This window comes from Thermobia domestica, chromosome 12 (assembly GCF_964235325.1).
Source record: "Thermobia domestica chromosome 12, izTheDome1.hap1.1, whole genome shotgun sequence".
Classification (NCBI taxonomy): domain Eukaryota; kingdom Metazoa; phylum Arthropoda; class Insecta; order Zygentoma; family Lepismatidae; genus Thermobia; species Thermobia domestica.
In genome coordinates this window covers 154,378,782-154,399,170 of record NC_137465.1, presented here as the reverse complement: position 1 = coordinate 154,399,170, position 20,389 = coordinate 154,378,782, and the positions used below count along the sequence as shown (strand labels likewise).

The 20,389-nt window shown below is 34.8% G+C and overlaps 2 protein-coding genes across 3 annotated transcripts in view; one reads left to right on the top strand and one right to left on the bottom strand.

Annotated features, from left to right (window-relative positions):
- RhoBTB (Rho-related BTB domain containing) overlaps positions 1 to 20,389 on the bottom strand; it is a 490,451-nt gene that overhangs the window by 414,418 nt on the left and 55,644 nt on the right. The window lies entirely within an intron of this gene.
- LOC145666751 (RRP12-like protein) overlaps positions 2,784 to 20,389 on the top strand; it is a 154,848-nt gene continuing 137,242 nt past the window's right edge. Inside the window, exon 1 of one of the 2 annotated variants that reach the window (XM_081734297.1) lies at positions 2,784 to 2,912. Coding sequence is in view for 1 of the 2 variants with exons in the window: in XM_081734298.1 (XP_081590424.1) it covers positions 2,882 to 2,912 (31 nt within the window). In the remaining variant the exon portion in view is untranslated. The remainder of the gene's footprint in view (positions 2,913 to 20,389) is intronic. The other variant, XM_081734298.1, reaches the window with a different exon arrangement.

The following is a 20,389-nucleotide window of genomic DNA, read 5'->3' as shown; positions in this document are numbered from 1 at the left end:
ACGTAAAACTCAAAGATTTCACTCCTGTGCCATACTAAAAAAATCCTGAAAAATCTTGAAACGATATGAACTTGGAAGCTTGAATCCCTTTCATGATGAACTTCTATGTTGCTATTATCATCATCCACTTCTACGTATGAAGAGTCTGGAAATTCTCTTTTTTCATTTTCTTTTTAACAATTTATAAAATAACAACTAAAGGATAATACTACGCACTACGATCGTTTTGTTTTTATTGGCCAATTTTACATACAAACACTAGATTAAATAAGTTTTATATATATATATATATAAACCAAGTGTTATGTCTATTACAATTATAACGAACATTTTTCCAAATCTTACTACTTTAGGATTGCAATTTTTATGCCTTTTCAACATAACTTGTATTTTGTAAATAGCTTAAGAGCTATTTTGTATTTTGTAAATAGCTTATTAATGGTAGAGTGCTTACCTCTGGTGTGTGGCTCACTAGTTTGATCTCAATCCATGAGTTTGTGTTGAAAAGCATGGCGTCCTCGGAGTTATCCTAGTGGCTTTCCGTTTTCAACCGTTTAGAAACGCAAAAATAAATGCTGATTTTCAAAATGGCTCGAAATCGAAAGCAAATAAGTAAGTCGTGATAACGGTATCTCATGTAAAATGATATTGTCTAGGGCGCTGTTGTTCCACATTTCGATTATCTTTTATCTATTTGAAGATATTACATAATTACTGTAAAATTAGCGGTACTTTAATTTCGCCGGGATGAGGCCTCTTAAAGAATTAATAGTCGAGAACGGTGTTGTTGTCTTGTAATCTAGCTCTCTTGAAGGTGAAATTATAAGGTGAGGAGCAGCCTATATTTTGAGGATTGATCTTTCATCATGGTCTGTGCACTCGCCAACTGCACTACATTCAAATTCTTGTCGTGGTTCAGAGCGGCCATTAATAGTATGTTTCGTCTTTTATAACCTCAGTGTTGCATACGGACGCAAAAAAACAAACAAACTCAAAATTCAATTGAGTTCTCTCGTGGCTAATCGATTTGTCGTACTCGCCTTTGGTGTAGGAGACCAGGTTAAATTCCCGACGAGAGCTCACATTGTTCGGATTCGACGTTAATCTGTAGATCCAGGTCTCATATAGCCTCGCTGTTGGAAAGAGACGCTAAACTCACAATTAAATCAAAACTCAGTTTTCATTAATTCTCCTTTAGCCTAAAGGAAATAATCGTTGGACGTTCAAGATTTCACTTTAAAAGACTGTTTCCAATTATATGCAACCCACACATTATTTCGGAACTGTGGGGAGTATAATGAGGCAGGATACCTAACTAATTTATGTATCTATTTTAGGCTCCAATGCCAGTATTATGTTAACTACAGAAGGATACAATACAAGTATGAAGAAACAGAAGAGCAAGGGGCCCTATTATTGCCCTATTATTATTTTTTTCGCTGCTCTGACACGGCAATCATCCATCTTCTTAAGCGTAGAGAGAATAAACGTCGGACAGAAAACAAGAAATTTTGTTTTCATTTTATTAAGCAGAAGCTCATTTTATTTGCCTTGATTTTTTTTTTGTGCATTTTGAAACAGTTGTTTAGAGCTAATACAGTTCTAAGTACATAACGCGTGAAAATTCACCCAGGTACATGTTTGTGTGTGCAATATACATATAGGGTGGTGCAGGAAAAGGGAAATTTTGAATCTAGAATTAGCAACACTGTATAGCCAGTATTTGTTTGCGACCGATAAGACAACATTGAAAAGACTTTGCCATTTAGTAATAATTAAGCATTGAAGTTGTGCGGAACGTACGTTCGCTGTGAAAGCATTTGATAAGAACAGTGATACTCTATGGTTTCTGAGATCCACTGAACTCAGTGTGTGTGATTTCTCTCCGTAACCAGTCTATGGGGCCATGTCGGAAGTAAAGAATATAGTACACGTCCTGCAAACATTGTTGAGGTGAAACTGAGGGTTAAAGGAGGACTCACTGGCGTTCCTCACGACGTAATAAACTGAGCATTCCAGCGAATTTCCAAACCATACTCGTATCATAATGTGTATGCCAAGAGGGGCACATTTTTCCGATGTCTTCTTCAAGAAATTAAGTGTCATGTAAGTGCCATAGCTAATGCCATTATTAATGGCATACTCTCTACATGCATCTCGATCATTAAATGTATTCTTTCCTGTGTCGATTAATGTATTTTACATCAATTACAATTTTTCTGTTTTCCTGCGCCACCCTGTATATATCCTTTCAAGGGTCAATATACAGTACATTGCACGCACTTTGTATTATGCACATGTATCGTAATGGACCCATAGCCATTTAAATATAAACACATAAATATATCGTAACCCTCCCCCGCGCACACTGACACACATAATACCGGTACAAAGTCTACACAATATAGTGAAGGCACGAACTCGTTTATACTTGTTCTCGAAAGAATACCTTACTAATGCTTCGTATGCAGTAGTGTAGGAGGAGATTCTTGCAGTTTCTGCAATATCATGTATGCACTTGCAATAGGTAAATGCTTATTTTAAAGAAAAAAAAACTCTTGTTTTCGTAATAGTGACTTAGCACGAACTACATTTTCTGGACGCCCTATATAGATAATTTTTATATATATAGGAAACGTGTGAATTATGAAATCAGGAGAAAGATAAAGCAAAAAAATGCAGATAATCTCTAGTGTCAGCGTGTCAAGTATGAAAATGACATAACCAACACGCGGAAAGTATATAGCGCAATAAGCATGTAGAATCCTGTCTTCCGTCGAGTAGGCTAGGAACAGTTATTCACAAATATCCACGTACTCTTTCGTACACTCACACACCTTCTATACGTACAACACCTACTTTCTAAGCAACATGCAGTATCATGCAACTTCTCCTTCGGATCACATCCACTGGTAACGTATTCAGATTTTCTTCTCTTTAAATCGCCTTTTAAAATTGCCTCAAAAATAATCCATCTTAAAAGGGGTGAAAAGACGTAGCGGTATTTTTCTTAAACATATATACTATACCTATTTTAATAATCTAGATTCAGTAAGCGAATACGGCAATTAGAATATTTTAAATCTATTTCTAAAGAAACACTTTAAAGACAAATTAAGAACTCTATTTGCAGGTAGTTGTTATCCATATAACAAACAGATTTTTTAAAAAATACTAGTTCTTAGATTTGACAAAATTATTCATATTGTTCGACAAATCTCTTAATGATATAGCGAGAAATGTATGTACCATTAAACTTTTACAATACAGATTATCATGGTGCCTCGTGATAGAGCACTTACCTCTATGCGAGGCGTACATGGTTCAATCTCCGGCCACACAAGTTTGTGCTGAGCAACAGCGTGTTCGAGTGTGGGTTCTGCTGTTTCCTTCCACGTCGTCATCCCACCAATTATTTTATAATCATTCAGTTTAACTAATCATACGTTTCCTTTGCCCTAAAGACATAACAGTTGGACGTAAAACCAAACATTTTCCATTTGCAACATGAATTGCAGAAATGTTAAGTTTCTTTCGCGCTTACAGCTAAATGTGTTGTATTTCCTTGGAAATTGAACATTCCATCAACATTAACATCAGCATTTATGTACAAGTGTGTATACATATTACGAATCTTGAAGTTGACGCACACGTTTGTACTACGTCAGAAAAGAGGATATTTCTCCAATTAAAAAAAAAAAACATATATATATATATATATATATATATATATATATATATATATATATATATATATATATATATATATATATATATATATATATATATATGTATGTATTTCTGTATTTCTAAGATCTATATATTTCTAAGATATATATATGTATTTTTAAGATCTGTAAAAGAGGATACGTTCAGGTAAAAAAAAAAAAGACCTGTGGTAACCCTAATCGGAGTACTTTTATTGTAAATTTATTTTTTAAGAAAGTAATATTTTATAAGACATAAATAAAACAAATTGTACGACTCCCTAAAAATTGCGTAAGATAATTGAGCAAAATTTGAAAGAATATGAAAAATAAATACTTAAGAACTGGAAAAGAAAATAAAACATAAAATCTTAATTTGTAATGGCACAGAAACGTAAATAAGTGGTAATATAAAGAACAGCTGACACCAAGATATTCTTTTATCTCTCTCTCTCTCTCTCTTTGTGTGTGTGTGTGTGTGTGTATAGGTGAGTGTGTGTGTGTGTGTGTGTGTGTGTATCTTTTTTATCTGTCTGGTTGGCAAATTCTAATACTGAGGTTACTAGGTTGAGAGTTCGTGAACCTGGGGTGATTTCATGGTTCGTGGATCTGGGGTGGTTTCTAAAAGATAAATCGACTCGGCATAGCATCTAAAGGCAATAAAAATACTTCAATAAATGTAATTACCCCTCAACTTTGTCATCCGTCAAAACAAACAGCTGTTGTATCTACGTCTTCTATCAGCAATCAAATCTCAAACACAAAAAGAAGATTTCTGATCTTCATGACCTCAGTATTTTAAAAGAAGATTTTTGATGCTGTTTATGATATTTTACCCCGTATGTCTTCTTCTTAGCGGTTATTTCTCAGTCAAATGTTGAGAGATGGTGAAACAAGGAAAGGCAAAAAAAAAAAAAAAAAAAAGTTGTGAGATAGCGAAATAGAGAAAAACAGAATGTCGAGTATGCCGGAAGGAGCAAGGTGTTTTGGTTCGCAGGACATATTTGTTGTTTTCAAAATGAAATGAAATATTTAAGTTTTATCTCTCATGATTATGCAAACTAGGCTAAAGGAGACGGTGATGATGGGAAATTAATGAAACGGTGGAATAAAGAAAGTAGCAGGAAACGAGAGAACCCCGAGAAAACCCACACACACGGTGTTTGTCCACCACAAAGCTCACTTGGCGCGAGCTGGGATTTTGTTGTTTTACTAACTTTCATTTTTTCATTACATTTCAACTAAGGCGAGGAACAAACTTGATAGCATTTGGGGATGGCGCTCCGTGTTCACTTTAAACGCTATTAGCATTTTTCATATGTTCATTTGACACCCTCTCATCTGATCGCGCTGTAGTGCGTGTGCTTAGTTACACCTCTTTACACACGGTAACGTAGTGTCATAGCGATTTTTTGTTTGTCTGTTTGCTTAGCACACACGTCATCAAGTTTATCTGTCCCATTCTTTTAGTCCAGCAGATTCTTAAAATGAAAACAAACGAAATTTCTAGTTTTACTTCCTCAATTACATCCTGTAAACTAACGGTGACAGATAATTAATGGAAGTGGACAATTATGAAATAATTGGTGAAATGAGAATGTGTAAGGAAATGGGAGAACCTCGAGAAAACCCATGACACAATGCTGTTCACCACAAACAGACATGGCCTGAGATCGAACAGACACCCTTTACAATCAGAGGTGAGCACTCTACCACTGAGTTACTAAAACTGCCTCCTCCCAGCAGTTCTTGGACTGAGTGATGAGCAAAGGAAAAATACGAAAATTCTGCTGCTTCCTTGCTGTGCGTCTCTTAAACAGAAGTAAGCCTTCGGTTCAATAACAGAAAAATAAACAACATATCTATTATATCTGCATGGAAGTATAGGATTTTGCTCTTTGGTTTCTCTTCAAATCTACAAGGATAGAGTATTATGTTGGAAGGAAACTTTCAATTAACTTCGAGTGATAGCATAACCATTCAAGGCATTTTAAGAGAAGCATAGAGATAGTTAGCGTTGTCCACGAGAAGAGACATCTTTTGTCTCGTCTCCTCGAATAATAATTCTTCATCTCTTCCCGATTTTCGGAAATCTTTTCTCATCATGTTTCGAAAATTTTCTTCTTAATTTCATCTAGAAGTTATCGAAATTCTTCCGCGCCACGAGAGGTTCACGAAGGGTGGGAAACAACAACATTAAAACAATATTTATTATTGAAGTGTCATCTTGAGCATCTTCAAAGGTCGATAAATCCTCTTCATTCAGTTCGACAATTACTTTATCAATTTACTTTTTTTTAAAATTATGAATCGTATAACACTAAAACAGTGTTTGAGATTTAAAACTTAGGTGAACTAGTGTTACATATGAGGCTCGAGAAATTTCTTCTCTCGGCTCGATTCTCATATCGAAAATGAGACCAGAATTCTTGTTTCTCGTTTTATCTCGAATTTGAACATGCACTTCTCGTCTCGTTTCAAGATGAGATCAGAAGTTTCTCATCTCGTGGGCAACACTAGAAATAGCGCCCTTACATCTGTTTGCAGTTGCCGGAGGTTTGATCACCACACTGTTCCTTTCGTGGAAATGACAAAAGAGAGGGGAAAAGTCACTAATAACCTTCTTCGGAATCATCTTAATTTAAAAAGGAAAAGAACACCTATGGTTTATATTGCCACATTCACAGCCAAGGTTACTGCGTGGAAAAAGGCTAGTCTCAAATGCACAGAGCAGTAGGTTAGTTCTCTCAGATAATAATGAACTGCGGTAAGAAACATCGCATCTACGGGCTTTCTTCTCATACTCCAGCTTCTTTCTTCTTTGAAACAATTCCACCAACTCATTTATCACTCATTGTCTTTACCCTACTGGACGCAAACAAATTGGGGCACGGAGGCTCAGTGGTAGAGCGCTTACCTCTCGTACGAGGGAACCCTGGTTCGATCCCAGTTGTGAGTTTGTGACGGATAACATCATGTCCGTAGCTTTTCTCTAGGTTTACATTTTGCTCGTTCTCATTCCACCAATTAAAATATTTCACAATAATTCAATTTTATAATCAACTGTTACCTTTAGCCTAAAAGGCGTAATTGTGCGACGTTAAGTTAAAAATTGCATTTCTTTTCAAACAAACGAACAAGTATAATTTAACTATGAGTATTTCATCGCATTATTCACCGACATATCCATATTAGACATGCTACACTTAAATCTCGTTACATACTCTACAGACTGTTTGAAGGAACATTCTTTCCTTGCGGTCTCATGTAAACTTCATAAGGATCTAACAATCATCTTCATAGTGGATTATGGAACTCTTAAAAGATTAACAGTGTTAATATTATAATTAATCAACTTCATTGTATGCGCGTTTATGCATAAATTCAACATAGACGTACCGATTTTGATTATTCTTTTTCAGATTCAAACTGTACACTGTTTCGCAGGTTCCAACAAATTTTATCGGGATATGATTACAGTCTTTGGAGTCAGACCGTTAGTTAGAAACTCCTCATGAGATGATAGTGTTAATATCGTGTTTATGATCATTAGTCTCCTATAATTCTGTAACACGTAGACCCTATATTATATGGTCACTCATGAGCGTCCATATATATATATACTTGTGTGTGTGTATGGTCGGTCACCCATGTTTCGTAGCATGATCCACATTTATCAAATTTAGTTTAGGTATTTAAGTAAACTACAGGGTAACGAAAAAGAGGAATAATTAAGAAATATTACCGCTTCAAAAATGCCCAAAAAAACTGAAAACATTTTTTAAACAATATTAACCGACTTTATCAAAAGCGTTAAATAGAAGAAAATGATATAAGCGTTAAAAAGCAGAAAATAATAATAAAGGACTTAAAAGCAGAAAATCTATGTATCAATAGCGGTGTATAATAATTCATTATTATCATCTACAAAAAAAATTAAGACTGTACCAAGCCACATAAATTACTGCCTCATAAAATTAACATTGAAATTAATTTTATAGTATTAACTTGTTTGTCTTGACACAGACTTAATTTTTTTATTGATAATAGTAATGAATAATTTTCTGCTTTGAAGTGCTTTATTATTTTCCGCTTTTTAGCGCTTTTATTATTTTCTACTTTTTAGCGCTTTTCTTGAAATTGGTTATTATTATTTTTTAAAAAACAAGATTTTATCGTTAGCATGTGTGTTATGCAACGCAAAACTATAACGAGGCAAATAAGATATATGGAAAATATCTACAGCCACCTTTTAAAAAAAATAAACTTTCATTTTACATACTGCACAAGGACACAAATTATACCTAATTTTATTCTGGAATTAACACTGTATGATGCAAAATACTAGTTTTTTCGTTTCTTCCCCTTAATGCGCCTATATAAAAAACACACAAAATAACTTCATTTTTGCATTCTTTTTTTTTTTTTTTTAATTAACGTGTATCTGAAACATAATACACTATGAAGCATTAGAAAACTAAAAGAAGCGTAAAGACAAAAATCAACAGTCTAACGACTGCACTTTACTGTATAAAGATGATAACTTCATAATATCACAAATAGGCACAATAAACTATTAATAAATGAAGTTGTTATATTTAGATTGCAGGGTATATTAAAGTTCTATATCCGTGCAATTTTGTACTATTTATAAAGTAGCCAGACATGTTCGTTTCCTGTTGCATGCACTCCTTTCAAGCATGATCTATTTTGCGTCTAAAAATAAGTTAGTAAAGAACAGACGAAAAGATCTGTGGAAAAGTACTAGCATTAAGTACTAGCATTATTTCGCTCTAGCATAAAAGCACTACTTGAAATCAATGTAAAACATAGAGTATTAGAAGACATTGCAATTGCGAAGAATAATCATTCAGTAATGAAACTATGAACAAAAAAAAATCCTAATAATAAGCGATATACGTCTCAGTGTATCACGCTAATTGTAATAATGAAGACCCGCTAATACATGTCGCTACCTGCGCTATCAGGAGTTAAACTGTGCACGTAATTTGCCCATTTAATATTATCGTGACGATTCAATTTCTATTTCAGAGCTGTATTGTCTTTCAAAACTAACTCTAACTCTCTATGGCCTATGAAACCCGGAGGTTCAGTGCCGCGTTCACAAAAGCTCTCCACTGACTTCTATCCTTAGCTAATTGCATCCAGTTTCTATTTTGTATTCCTATCTCTGCGAGATCCATCTTAATATTGTCCTCCCATCTGCGCCTAGGTCTTCCTAATGGTCGTTTTCCTATGGGTCTACCAGTCAAGACTTTGAAAGCGTTTCTACTTTCTTCCATTCTAGCTACATGACCTGCCCACCTAAGCCTCCTAGACTTGACGACCCTAACAATGTTGGGTAAACCGTATAAACTATGTAGTTCCTCGTTATGAAGCTTCCGCCATTCCCCATTCTCGTTCCTCTTGGGTCCGAATATTCTTCTCAGGATCCTGTTCTCAAATACTTTCAGTCTATGTTCTTCCCTCAGAGTAAGCGACCATGTTTCACAACCATACAGAACAACAGGCATGATTATCGTTTTATATATTTTAAGCTTCAAATTCCTCGACAGAATTCGCGACGACAAGAGATTTGAACCGAATAGTAACACGAATTCCCTGCTTTTAGTCGACATTTAATTTCTTCGTGAATATGATTTTCGTCTGTTAATATTGATCCTAAATATTTGAAAGTATCCACTTTATCAAAAGCATTATTTAATATTTTAACGCCTTTACAATTTGCCGTATTACGGTCCCGACGCACTACCATGTATTTAGTTTTCTCTGCATTTACTTCTAAACCCATGTCCCTGCAAGCGTTTAATAAGATCTCTGCATTTATTTCTACTGTTCTCCTATCAACCCCTATTAAATTTACATCATCAGCATATGCCATAACCTGGTGAATACCGTTCAACTCTAGGCCCTGGTTGCTATCTTTGATTTTCCTTATGGCGTATTCCAGCACAAAGTTAAATAATAATGGCGACAACGCATCTCCTTGTTTCAGGCCATTTTCGACGTGGAAGCTCGTGGACAAAAATTTTCCTACCCGGACTTTACTTTGGGATTCACTTAAACATATCTTAATTAATCTAATTAGCTTTCTCGGTATTCCAAGTTCTGTAAGAACGATTGTCTTTCAAATGAAATGCAATCTTTCAGTTTAACGTCCCACAATTATGGCTTTTTTTTAGGCTAAGGGAGACGGATTATGAAGGCAAGTGAATGACGATAGAATAATCAGCGGAATGAGAGTGTGAGAGGAAACGGGGTACCCCGAGAAAACCTATGGGCACAATGGTATCCACTACAAACTTACTTGGGTGTAGTTATGGGACTAGAGATCCCACGCACCAGAGGTAAGCGCTCAACCACTGAGCCACCGTGCCCCTCTGTATTGTCTCAACTTAATTGTTTCAACATAGGACAAAGGCCGCAACCATATATAGTTTTAGCATTAATATTTGTGTAACTGCATGCTTATCTACCTAATAACCTAACTGCATGTATTTGGTACAGATAGGGTTTATTTATTACAACCACTTTCACTTTGTTCATTGATCTAGGACAAAAATAATATTTAATGTAATGTTTGGGTTCATACCTATTTTGGTATGTCACTCTTTGATTATGCAACGGACCGAAGGCTCGAGCGGAGCAACTACTTAAAATATATGATATACTAAAGATGTTAGTAGGTGAGGTAATGTAATGAAACTATGAACACTAAATAAATAAATAAATAAAGCGAGAAATTGCATTAAAAGTGCGATACAGAAAATGTTGGAGATAGAGTAACTGGCAGTAGGCAGTAACCTATGGGCAGTAACAAATCCTCTTCGTAATTCAATGGCCTTGGGTTTGGCATTAAATACTACAACGCTCAGTCATACAGACATACATACAAAAGTACTGTGCTAGTACCAAAGATGTTCGAACTTGCGGTTCCCGCTCTCAAGCGCAATAAAGAAGTACAAGCTCATGTGAGAACGATTCCTATAAACGGATAGCGACCTAAAGCCCAGGTTCGCGCCATTAGGAAGCCCGAGCCGAATGAACTTAACGAGCTAGCGGCGGAGCGAGCCGGAGCTGAAGCGAGTGCAAGTCTCAGCTACCGTGAGCCTAATTGAGCTGAGCGAAGCGAAGCTCTTATACTCGGGTTAGCCGTTTGGTTGTCCGCGAACTCCTCCTAGACCGTTTGGCCGATCTCAACCAAACTTAGCACGCTGATAGAGTATGTCGTGCTGAGTGACAACATAGGCCGAAATCAAAAATCCGATGTACCATCGAGGAATAATGACCGAAAAACGCTTCCTCCTAGACCGTTTGGCCGATCTCAAGAAAACTTAGCACGCTGATAGAGTATGTCGTGCTGAGTGACAACATAGGTTGAAATCAAAAATCCGATGTACCATCGAGGAATAATCACCGAAAAACGCTTGCATAGACTTAACATGGGGAAAAAGTTTTCACGCGATTTTTTTGTCAACAATTAAAAATGGCATTTATTATTGCATAATGGCCAGGAATGATTACGTAGTTTAAGCTCGCTCAGCTCATTTCATTGCAATCGGGTACATCCATTGCATTCCTAGTTGATATTAATGATCACGAGCCCCATTAAGAACAGTAAAAATGAGCCCAAGCCAATCTGAATTACTCCGATTACAAAATGGCTCTCTGATTAGTGCAATGACCTCTAAAAACTGTAAATCATTTTATACTACTTTTCTGTTAATGATGTCATATTTATCCTTCGATAATTTGCACATTTTAAACGCTTATGTCGAGGCCTATAATTATATAAACCTATAATTATATATATTAATCCTATAATTATATGTATTAATCCGATGGTGACAAGAGCGGCTTTTCTCATTAACAACAGGTGCTAATCATTAACTTCTAATCAATAAATTAAATAAAGTACAGTACGTATTTTGTTCCTCTTTAATAGCGAATATTTGCTGCTGGGAACGTAACCAAAGCTTTTTAAAATCTCCGAAAGGAGAACTACGTGAGATAGCGAATTAGAAAAAGAACAAAACTTTCATTGAACGTCTTCCACCCAACACACCGATATACCACTTCGCCATTCAATTGTTGTGGAAGAGGGAGCTTTAAAACATATCATGCCTTACGCAGAGTTTTTTGACATCTGATTAGCGTCATACTAAAGGCCTGACTACTGCAGGAAACATATTAGTCCAATTTTTTAGTATGGCACTAATCACGCGTCAGTGTAATTTGATTTTTCATACGCTTATCTTGAAATTTCAGGGAACTCAACAGATAATTCAGAACTCGTAATGTATACCTTTCACGAACCACATGATTCAAGCGTTCAGCAACGTCGTCTGCCGCCATATTCTACCCTTAGCCACTTAAAACTCTCCGCAACTGTCGTGTACACAGCCATCGCTTGTACAGTTCACATTGTAATCCTTACTCATTCGGCGGTGAATTGCGGCTGTATTATATGCCCTTCCACTGGAGCAATCGAATTACATCATGCAGTTCACACTTGGCGAGCGCTTCGATTGCCCTCGATATGTTTTCAAGCTCGCTACTGGAGCTCCCTCGTGGCCAAGCGGTTAGCGTACGCGCCTTTGGCGTGAGAGACCCGGGTTCGATTCCTGGTGGGAGCTTATGTGGTTAGGATTCCATGTTAAGCTCTAGATCCACGTGTCATATAGCATCGCTGCTGATAGGGACGCTAAACTAAAATTCAAATCAATATTCCACAATAACTGAATACAAGAGTTTGTGTATCGGATGGTGATGGGGGCGACGTCCAATGGACAGCTTTGTCTTATCCCCGTTTCGTGATCTCACGTAGTTCTTCTCTGCTGCCTTAACGGAGGTTGAAAAAAAAGTAGCCTTCGTACTTCTAAGCTCTATTACATCTTAGTATTTATTAATTAATCTTGCTGACTCACAACAATATTTTTTCGTGGAAGAAATTTCGCCATTGTTTGCAACGGCACCGACTTTCCAAAATTTATGTGAGTGCATATCAATGGCGAGACGTTGAGTTGATTTTGAGTTTAACGTCCCCGTTCACAGCGAGGCTATATGAGACGTGGACCTACTGATTAACGTGGAGTCCGAACCACATCCGAAGATTATTTGTGTGGGTGCCGGAGAACCCACGTAGTCGGCGCTCATGATTCTTTGTGACTTTGCTTCCTCAAATTTCCATGATACATTTTATTTCTTTCGTTCCTTTCTTTTAAAACACTGATTTGTTCGTTTACCTTTTAAGGCCAGTAGCTAAATATGGAGCCAAGGAGGTTCAGCTCAGTAAAGATTGTCTGAACGCCCTTGGAATTTGGAGTTACTGTAATTTTGCTTTTATTCTTATTTTACGTAATACGATATGATGCAAGTTTATCTAGTTTATCAATTAAGGTTACATAGGAAGAAAAGATTTAGGCATTTCAGCCTATACAACATACTGTAACTGTTTGTGAGATAAGATTGACTGCGAAGTAAAAAAAAAAAAAAAAAAAAATGATGTTGACAAAACACCATTACAAATATAGGATGACTTACATTTTTTCTTCCGAAAAACACAATTTTAGTTTTGTGAATCTATTTTTTTTTTCCAACGAAATTTCAGATACAGCTATAAACTCATTGTACACTGGGGATAAATAACAAAACATTGAAAGGAAACTGGTGTATATTTAATTTAAATATATTGCCCCAGAATTCGCTCAGGAAGAATGTCAGTCAGAATAGTGTTATTAGCTAACTAATAAAAATTGTCTTCAACAGCTATCCATGAGTCATAGGGGTTTAGCTATCCTTGTTTCTTGCATTTGAGAAGAAAAAGAGAGCTATTACAGATGTGTTCCAGTTCTTACAAATTGAACGGCGAACTGCTTTAGTACGAACTTATTGCAACTGTTTTTGTTTGTTTGTTTGTTTGTTTGTTTGTTTGTTTGTTTGTTTACTTAAATTTAGTGTTTCTTTTCAGCACCGTGGCTATAATGAGATGTGGACTTACAGTTTAAGGTGGAATCTGAACCACCGTAATATATTCAACTTTCAATGCTTCCTTAGCGGGAATCGAACTCGGGGTTACGTGCAACAAAGGCTAGTGACTGGATAAACGGGCAGGACGCAACTCTTTTATTTATTTATTTATTTATTTATTTATTATTATTATTTTACCTATAACTTATTTTAGTATTCTCCTAGGATTTAATGTGTGCTTCTTCGAAGATGGGACTTAACACGCGCGCTTTTGGTGCTCATAGCCCAGAGTTTGATCTTGAAGGGCTGCGCAAAAACACTAAAAATCTGCAAATCTGAATATGACATTGGGAGCCCACTTTCCGTTTACATTCACCATCTTAGTGCTTCATAAGACGTAAACTTCAAAATACAAATTAGTTTGAAATGTTTAATCGGAACTAATACTGTTAAGAAATTCGAGGTAGGTCATTCAATGTAGTTTAAGCGTTAGGTAATGTATTATATTTCAGAATAAAAATGCATGTTTTTCGCGGAGTAGTGGTAGTTCGTTTTAACCCTTACTATAAGAATGAAATCGCTACGCGTACCATTCTCCACCTCACAATTTAATTAAATGTTTTAAAGGTTCAATTCCTATCAAAATCGATAAATGCATTACCTTTCTCTTTGCACATAAGATACTACAGAAATGCATTATAAAATTTTATAAAATGAAGAAACTAAATCTACGTTCTTTCCTATCTTGAAACTTACGGCTATTAGCCACATACAAGAAAAAAATGAAATGAAATCTTTGAGTTTTACGTCCCACGATTATCCCGGTTAGGCTAAAGGAAACGGTGATGATGAGTAATGAATGAAATGGTGGAATGAAGGAAGTGGGAGGAAACGGGAGAACCCCGAGAAAACCCACGCACACGGTATTTTTCCCACCACAAAGTTCACTTGGAGGGGGCTGGGATCGAATCCGGAACCCCAAGCACCAGAGGTGAACGCTCTACCACTGAGCCACCGCGGCCACATATTTAAAGAGTATACGAGCTCTGCTACATGTAGTTCCGTGGCTCATTGGATCGGTACAAGACTCTCATATATGCAACTGATGTTCGATTCTTCGTTGATCATTGTTTTGTGTTTTGATTGATCAGGTAGGACGACAAAATAATAATAATAATAATAATAATAATAATAATAATAATAATAATAATAATAATAATAATAATAATAATAATAATAATATGATTACAATTATAGGTGTGATTCAATTTTTCTGCAGACATTCTTTCTTCAAGTGAAGAGGATAAAGTAAGATCTTAAAAGTATACAGACCATCCTAGATTTTTCTATTTATTTAAAGTAGGAACAGGTTTATAGCTCAAAACTAAATTAAGTTCCCTTCCACTATAGTCGATGAACCGGTTAACGAGATGAATTTCGGTTATTTAGTGTGTGAACAGCATATTGACATCCATCATCTTTATTTCTGGAACTAAATGTAATTAAAATTAAAATTAAAATTATTTTTTGTTTAGATATAAAATAGTCGTCTTTAGTTCAAAATGCCACTATGACATTACGTTTCATTACATAGATAGAAGGAAAAATAAATACATTTGGGCCTATATTTGAAAGTGTCGAAGATAATGTAACAAATATTATGAACAATTCTGTGATAAGTTAAGCAATGATTTATACTAAAATGAACTGTAATGAAGTGCAAGATATTGGAAGTTAGCAAAAATATTCTTTTTTATATGCTGAAATACAAGTCTCTTGAATAGATACGTGATTTCTTACCTTGAAATATACATCTTGAATTCGATTCTCGACAAAATCTAAAATATGCTAAAAACTTTAAACCTTGAGGAACTCAACACAAATTTGATGTCTCGTGGCTATAACATTTCGTTCAAAATTGACTGAAGTAGCGATAAATCCACCACCTCTTTACAGATTTGTTTATAAATCTATATGACTAATTACACTATTCTTACACGTTGGATTTAAGGAGAAAGAACAAATAATGTGAATTTCATTGGCAAACATAGTAACCGATCAAATGTGATAATCTCTAAAATGCCTAGTTTATTTGTTAGAAGTCCCTACATCAAAATTTTTAAAACTTTTTAAAAAATATTTTTGAAGATTTTACAGATTTTTTGATGTTATGCATAGGCACTTGTTCTGTTCATACGAATAAAATTTCATTATGAAGAAAAGAATCTACAGAGCCCCTTTAGAATATTCGTTTTCAGTTGTAATTAATTCGAGTTCGGCGTCGTGTTCAGCAACAAGGCTACAAGAAAGTTTTAGCTACAGCTTTCATAGGATCCGAACCACAAGAGCTTCCGTGGGGAATTAAACCCGCTTTTTTTTAAGTATCTGACCACAGCAGTCAGTTCTTATCTATTGGGATTGAAACCAATGCTGTATTGTATACTTGGTATTAGGAAGCAGTGATGAAACTGGTTACGAATTTCGTGACCTGGAAAAGTCAGACCCGGTATGATCGGAACAGACTTGGAGACAACAAAATGTTGTCATACACATGGGGATATGAGGTTGTTAATGTAATTCAAGCCCTTCACGCTGGTCTAGAGGCTAGCGCAGCAAAAATTGAAAAAAATGAATTTTTGTATCGCTAAAAAGTATGGCGTTCGTCCCTAATAATTATTATTAGTGTTTATTGTGCTGGAAGAAAATTTTATTTATTTATGTATTGTGTGTATAGCACGATACATTGTTAACAATTTACGCACATACTACTTACACTTTCGGAAATGACGAAAACATAATGCACACTATACAAGGCCAGAAAACGCACGAAAAATACTCGTTTGTTATAACAATTAGTTTCACTGTACGTTTTCACTATATTCATAAAACAATAAGAAAATATTCTATTAAAATTCTGAATAACCATATTGCGCTAAACAACCTTCTAGTATTACTATCCCGTTAAAATGCAAGTCTCCCTGTCAAAATGTAGACTATTCCGTAAATGCGGTACCAAATAAATGTGCCCTTGAATTAAGACGACTTACAGCGCAGCATTTGCAAGAAAAAGGAAAATATACATATTCATACATATACAGACGGAAATGAAAAGGGGGAAAAAGGTTCTTGTGAAGAGCAAAATTACGTATTCTACGGGGAATTTCATAAAGAAGTGTAATATGCGAGTATCTATATATCTATATCTATCTGTACCTATATCTATACATTTCCTATCTTTCGGGTAAACTGGAAAAGAAGGTTGAATATTCCAATGTAATTCACTGCAATGACACTCCAAACAAGCTTTTTGCCTTCTGTACATCCATTTTCGAAATAAAACTAGCTACTTTTCGTTTCAGGTTCCATTACAACTCACAAGCCATTCCATCTAATAACTCAATTTCTCCGGAAGTGGCACTTACCATTATGTTGGCCCGAGCCAGCCACTCTTATTTTATGTATAATTTTTAATATATATAATTGTAAAGTATTGTAGATGAACTTATAACTACTGTAACTCCAATTGCCTCTGTCATCGGACAGTTCAACAGTGACATAGCGAACTCATGCACCTCTGCCTATCAAATAATTAACAATAGTGTTATAATAATAATAATAATAATAATAATAATAATAATAATAATAATAATAATAATAATAATAATAATAATAATAACATAAAATTCGAAAACATTTTTTAGCTTTTTAAATGACCCAAGGCCAGATTGTTTTAAAACAATATAGTTCCAGACTTAGGAGTTGGGCCTCGTTCCCCGCATTGCAGTTTGCGGTGCCAACCACTGTAACACAGAATTAGCGACGCATTAAACTAATTATAATAAATAGAGTATTATTAAGATATGATTAACCGAAGCATATGGATGCATTAAGAAAGATACAGACCAGTGGATCAATTATTATTCCCCATTATGTTGGATCTTCTACATTTTTATGTTTCTAAATGGATAAATAGAGCGAAATTTGATTTTCAAATAAATACGTATAAATAGTAAATCGGAAACATAATTTATAAATACATTTTCTTAAATCTAGATATTTAATTGATTCAATTTAGAAAAAAAGAACGATTTCATTGAGGAAAATGACGGAAACTGTTTGTCTCATTTAGGCAGCTTCTTGAGTTGAGTTGATTTTGAGTTTTACGTCTCGTTCAGCGCGAGGCTATATGAGATGTGGACCTACTGATTAACGTAGAATCCGAACCACATGAGCTCCCACTGGGAATTGAACCTGGCTCTCCCACGCCAAAGGTGCGTACGCTAACCGCTAAGCCACGAAGGAGCTCCTAGGCAGATTGTGTTCGATTAGCAGTATCATTTACCTTAACTGAAGTTCCCCTATTATCCACTATCAAGCAGAACGGAAGACTCGGACCTGTATTGTCGACATTGTAGAGAGCACGAGTGCACTTAGCAAATCAAAAGAAACAGACGGAACTGTTTAACAGAAAAGATGTGGTATACCATACTGATAATGGAAGACCACATAAATCTTTGACTCGTCATACATCCACCATACAACAATGACCTGGCTCCGTACGGCTATAATTTTTTTGGTCTCTGTAGAACTCTCTGAATGGTATTCAGTTAGTTTTAAAAGAGGCCTGTGAAAGCAACGTGTCACAATTTCTTGACTGGAAAATACAGAAGTTCTGTAGAGACAGGTTTTGATATTGGCGAAAAAATTGAAAAAGTCATCGAACAAAATGGTCCATATGTGGTTCATATTGTTATTTTCAAATCACATTAAATGTATTCTCAATTTTCATTTCTAAAGGCTCAATTATTTTTAAACAAACCTGATAATTAGTTTAGTTCCTGTCGATAAGTTGATTGATTTAATCAATTTCGTGTTTTATTACTGTTGCCAGGTAATCATATTTGTGTGTGTGTGTGTGTGTGTATGTATGTATGTATGTATGTACGGAAGGCAGCCGTGTCTGATTTTGAGTTATTGTACCTTCAGACCTCTGTACCTTGTTGAACCTAATTTTATCGTCCCTCCCCCCAATAATATTAATAACCTATTATCCACATTAGTTATAGTTACATACTATGGGCAAAGAAAATAGATATACAACTATATATATATATATATATATATATATATATATATATATATATATATATATATATATATATATATAACGTTATTTCTTCTGCTACGTTACATTCCCTGATTCGAAATGTATATATTGAATATTTATAGTTCACAAGATTATCATGAGTCAAATAACACAGTTATGCACTTTGATTATATGTATTACCTTTCAACATATATGGTGTTTGTCACATTACAATATTATACATTCAGTCTATACAAGATGTCTCTTCGTTCTTTTTATCTTTCTACATTACCATAACAACAACATCAAAACGATAAACAAGTTGTCATAGCAACGAAATTAAGAAATATCTTGATTTGATATAAATATTTAAATTATTTCTTTTATATTTTTTCTTCTTCTTTTTAATTGCTTGTGTCTTTAAAATAGCACTTTTGTCCGTAAATATCAACAATACTTTAAAAAGTACATACAAATTATACATTATCGTTGTATATATGGCTCCCGATCTATGGGACTTCTTTAAATTGATCACAATTAAAGAAAGAATCCTGGACCGTTAGACACTTCATGTACAATAGTTACCTTACTTTTCGAATAACCATATATATAAAAATTACAATTCATAAAATAATATATTTTCATTTTATCTCAATATCATTCTTATATTTATTCAATAATCAATTTTATTTTAATTCTATAAAATTACCGACGAGGACATATTCAAAGAAATAGGATAAGTTTATTGATCACTTTTAGGTCCTAAATAAATTCTTTAATTCGATGCCATTTATACTCGTTAACAATAAAGTTGGTGTAAGTTAAAATACAATATAACCTATTTCATTTATTCGGGCATAGCATAAATTTGATAGACAATATTTGTATTGATGCTTAGATGTAATTGCATGTGTGAATCCATAGTTGTCGGGGCCACTGAGGTGAACAGTGGCACTTTCAATGCTGTTTAATCTAAGTTTCAGCCCCATAATTTGAAAGAGGGTAGGGGATATTATATATATATATATATATATATATATATATATATATATATATATATATATATATATATATAATGATCCAAAATGACCAATATCAGAGAGCGTTTCAGTAATAGTAAAAAGTTACTGACTAACGGAACATATTATTCATGTCTCCTGTCTGTAAAATATTCCATTATCTGTTATGTCACTGAAGTACACACTATAGAGCTCAGTTTTCCTCATAAGATTGTTTAGCTTCAATATTCTTTCTCTCCCGTATACCAACCACACCATGCTTAAGACAAAAAGAGGGCACACTATATGTGAAAAAGGGTTTCTTTTGAAATCTTTCAGATAAGATTGAGGGATATAAACGCTGGGTACTGGGACAATTTTGTAACAGAATAAAATGAAAAAGAAAAGAGAAAGTTTGTCAGTGTACATCATCATAGCATATGCAAAGGCAGTAAGATTCAGTGCAGATGCACACGAAGTACAATAATCTCTGGTTTCTTTTATTCTTCTATGTTTAAACATAAAAGAGAAAATTGGAATAGAAATGTATCCTGGGACTGCTCGTCGAGTTTCTCATTTTGCACCAGAGCCACTGTAAGTAACCCTCG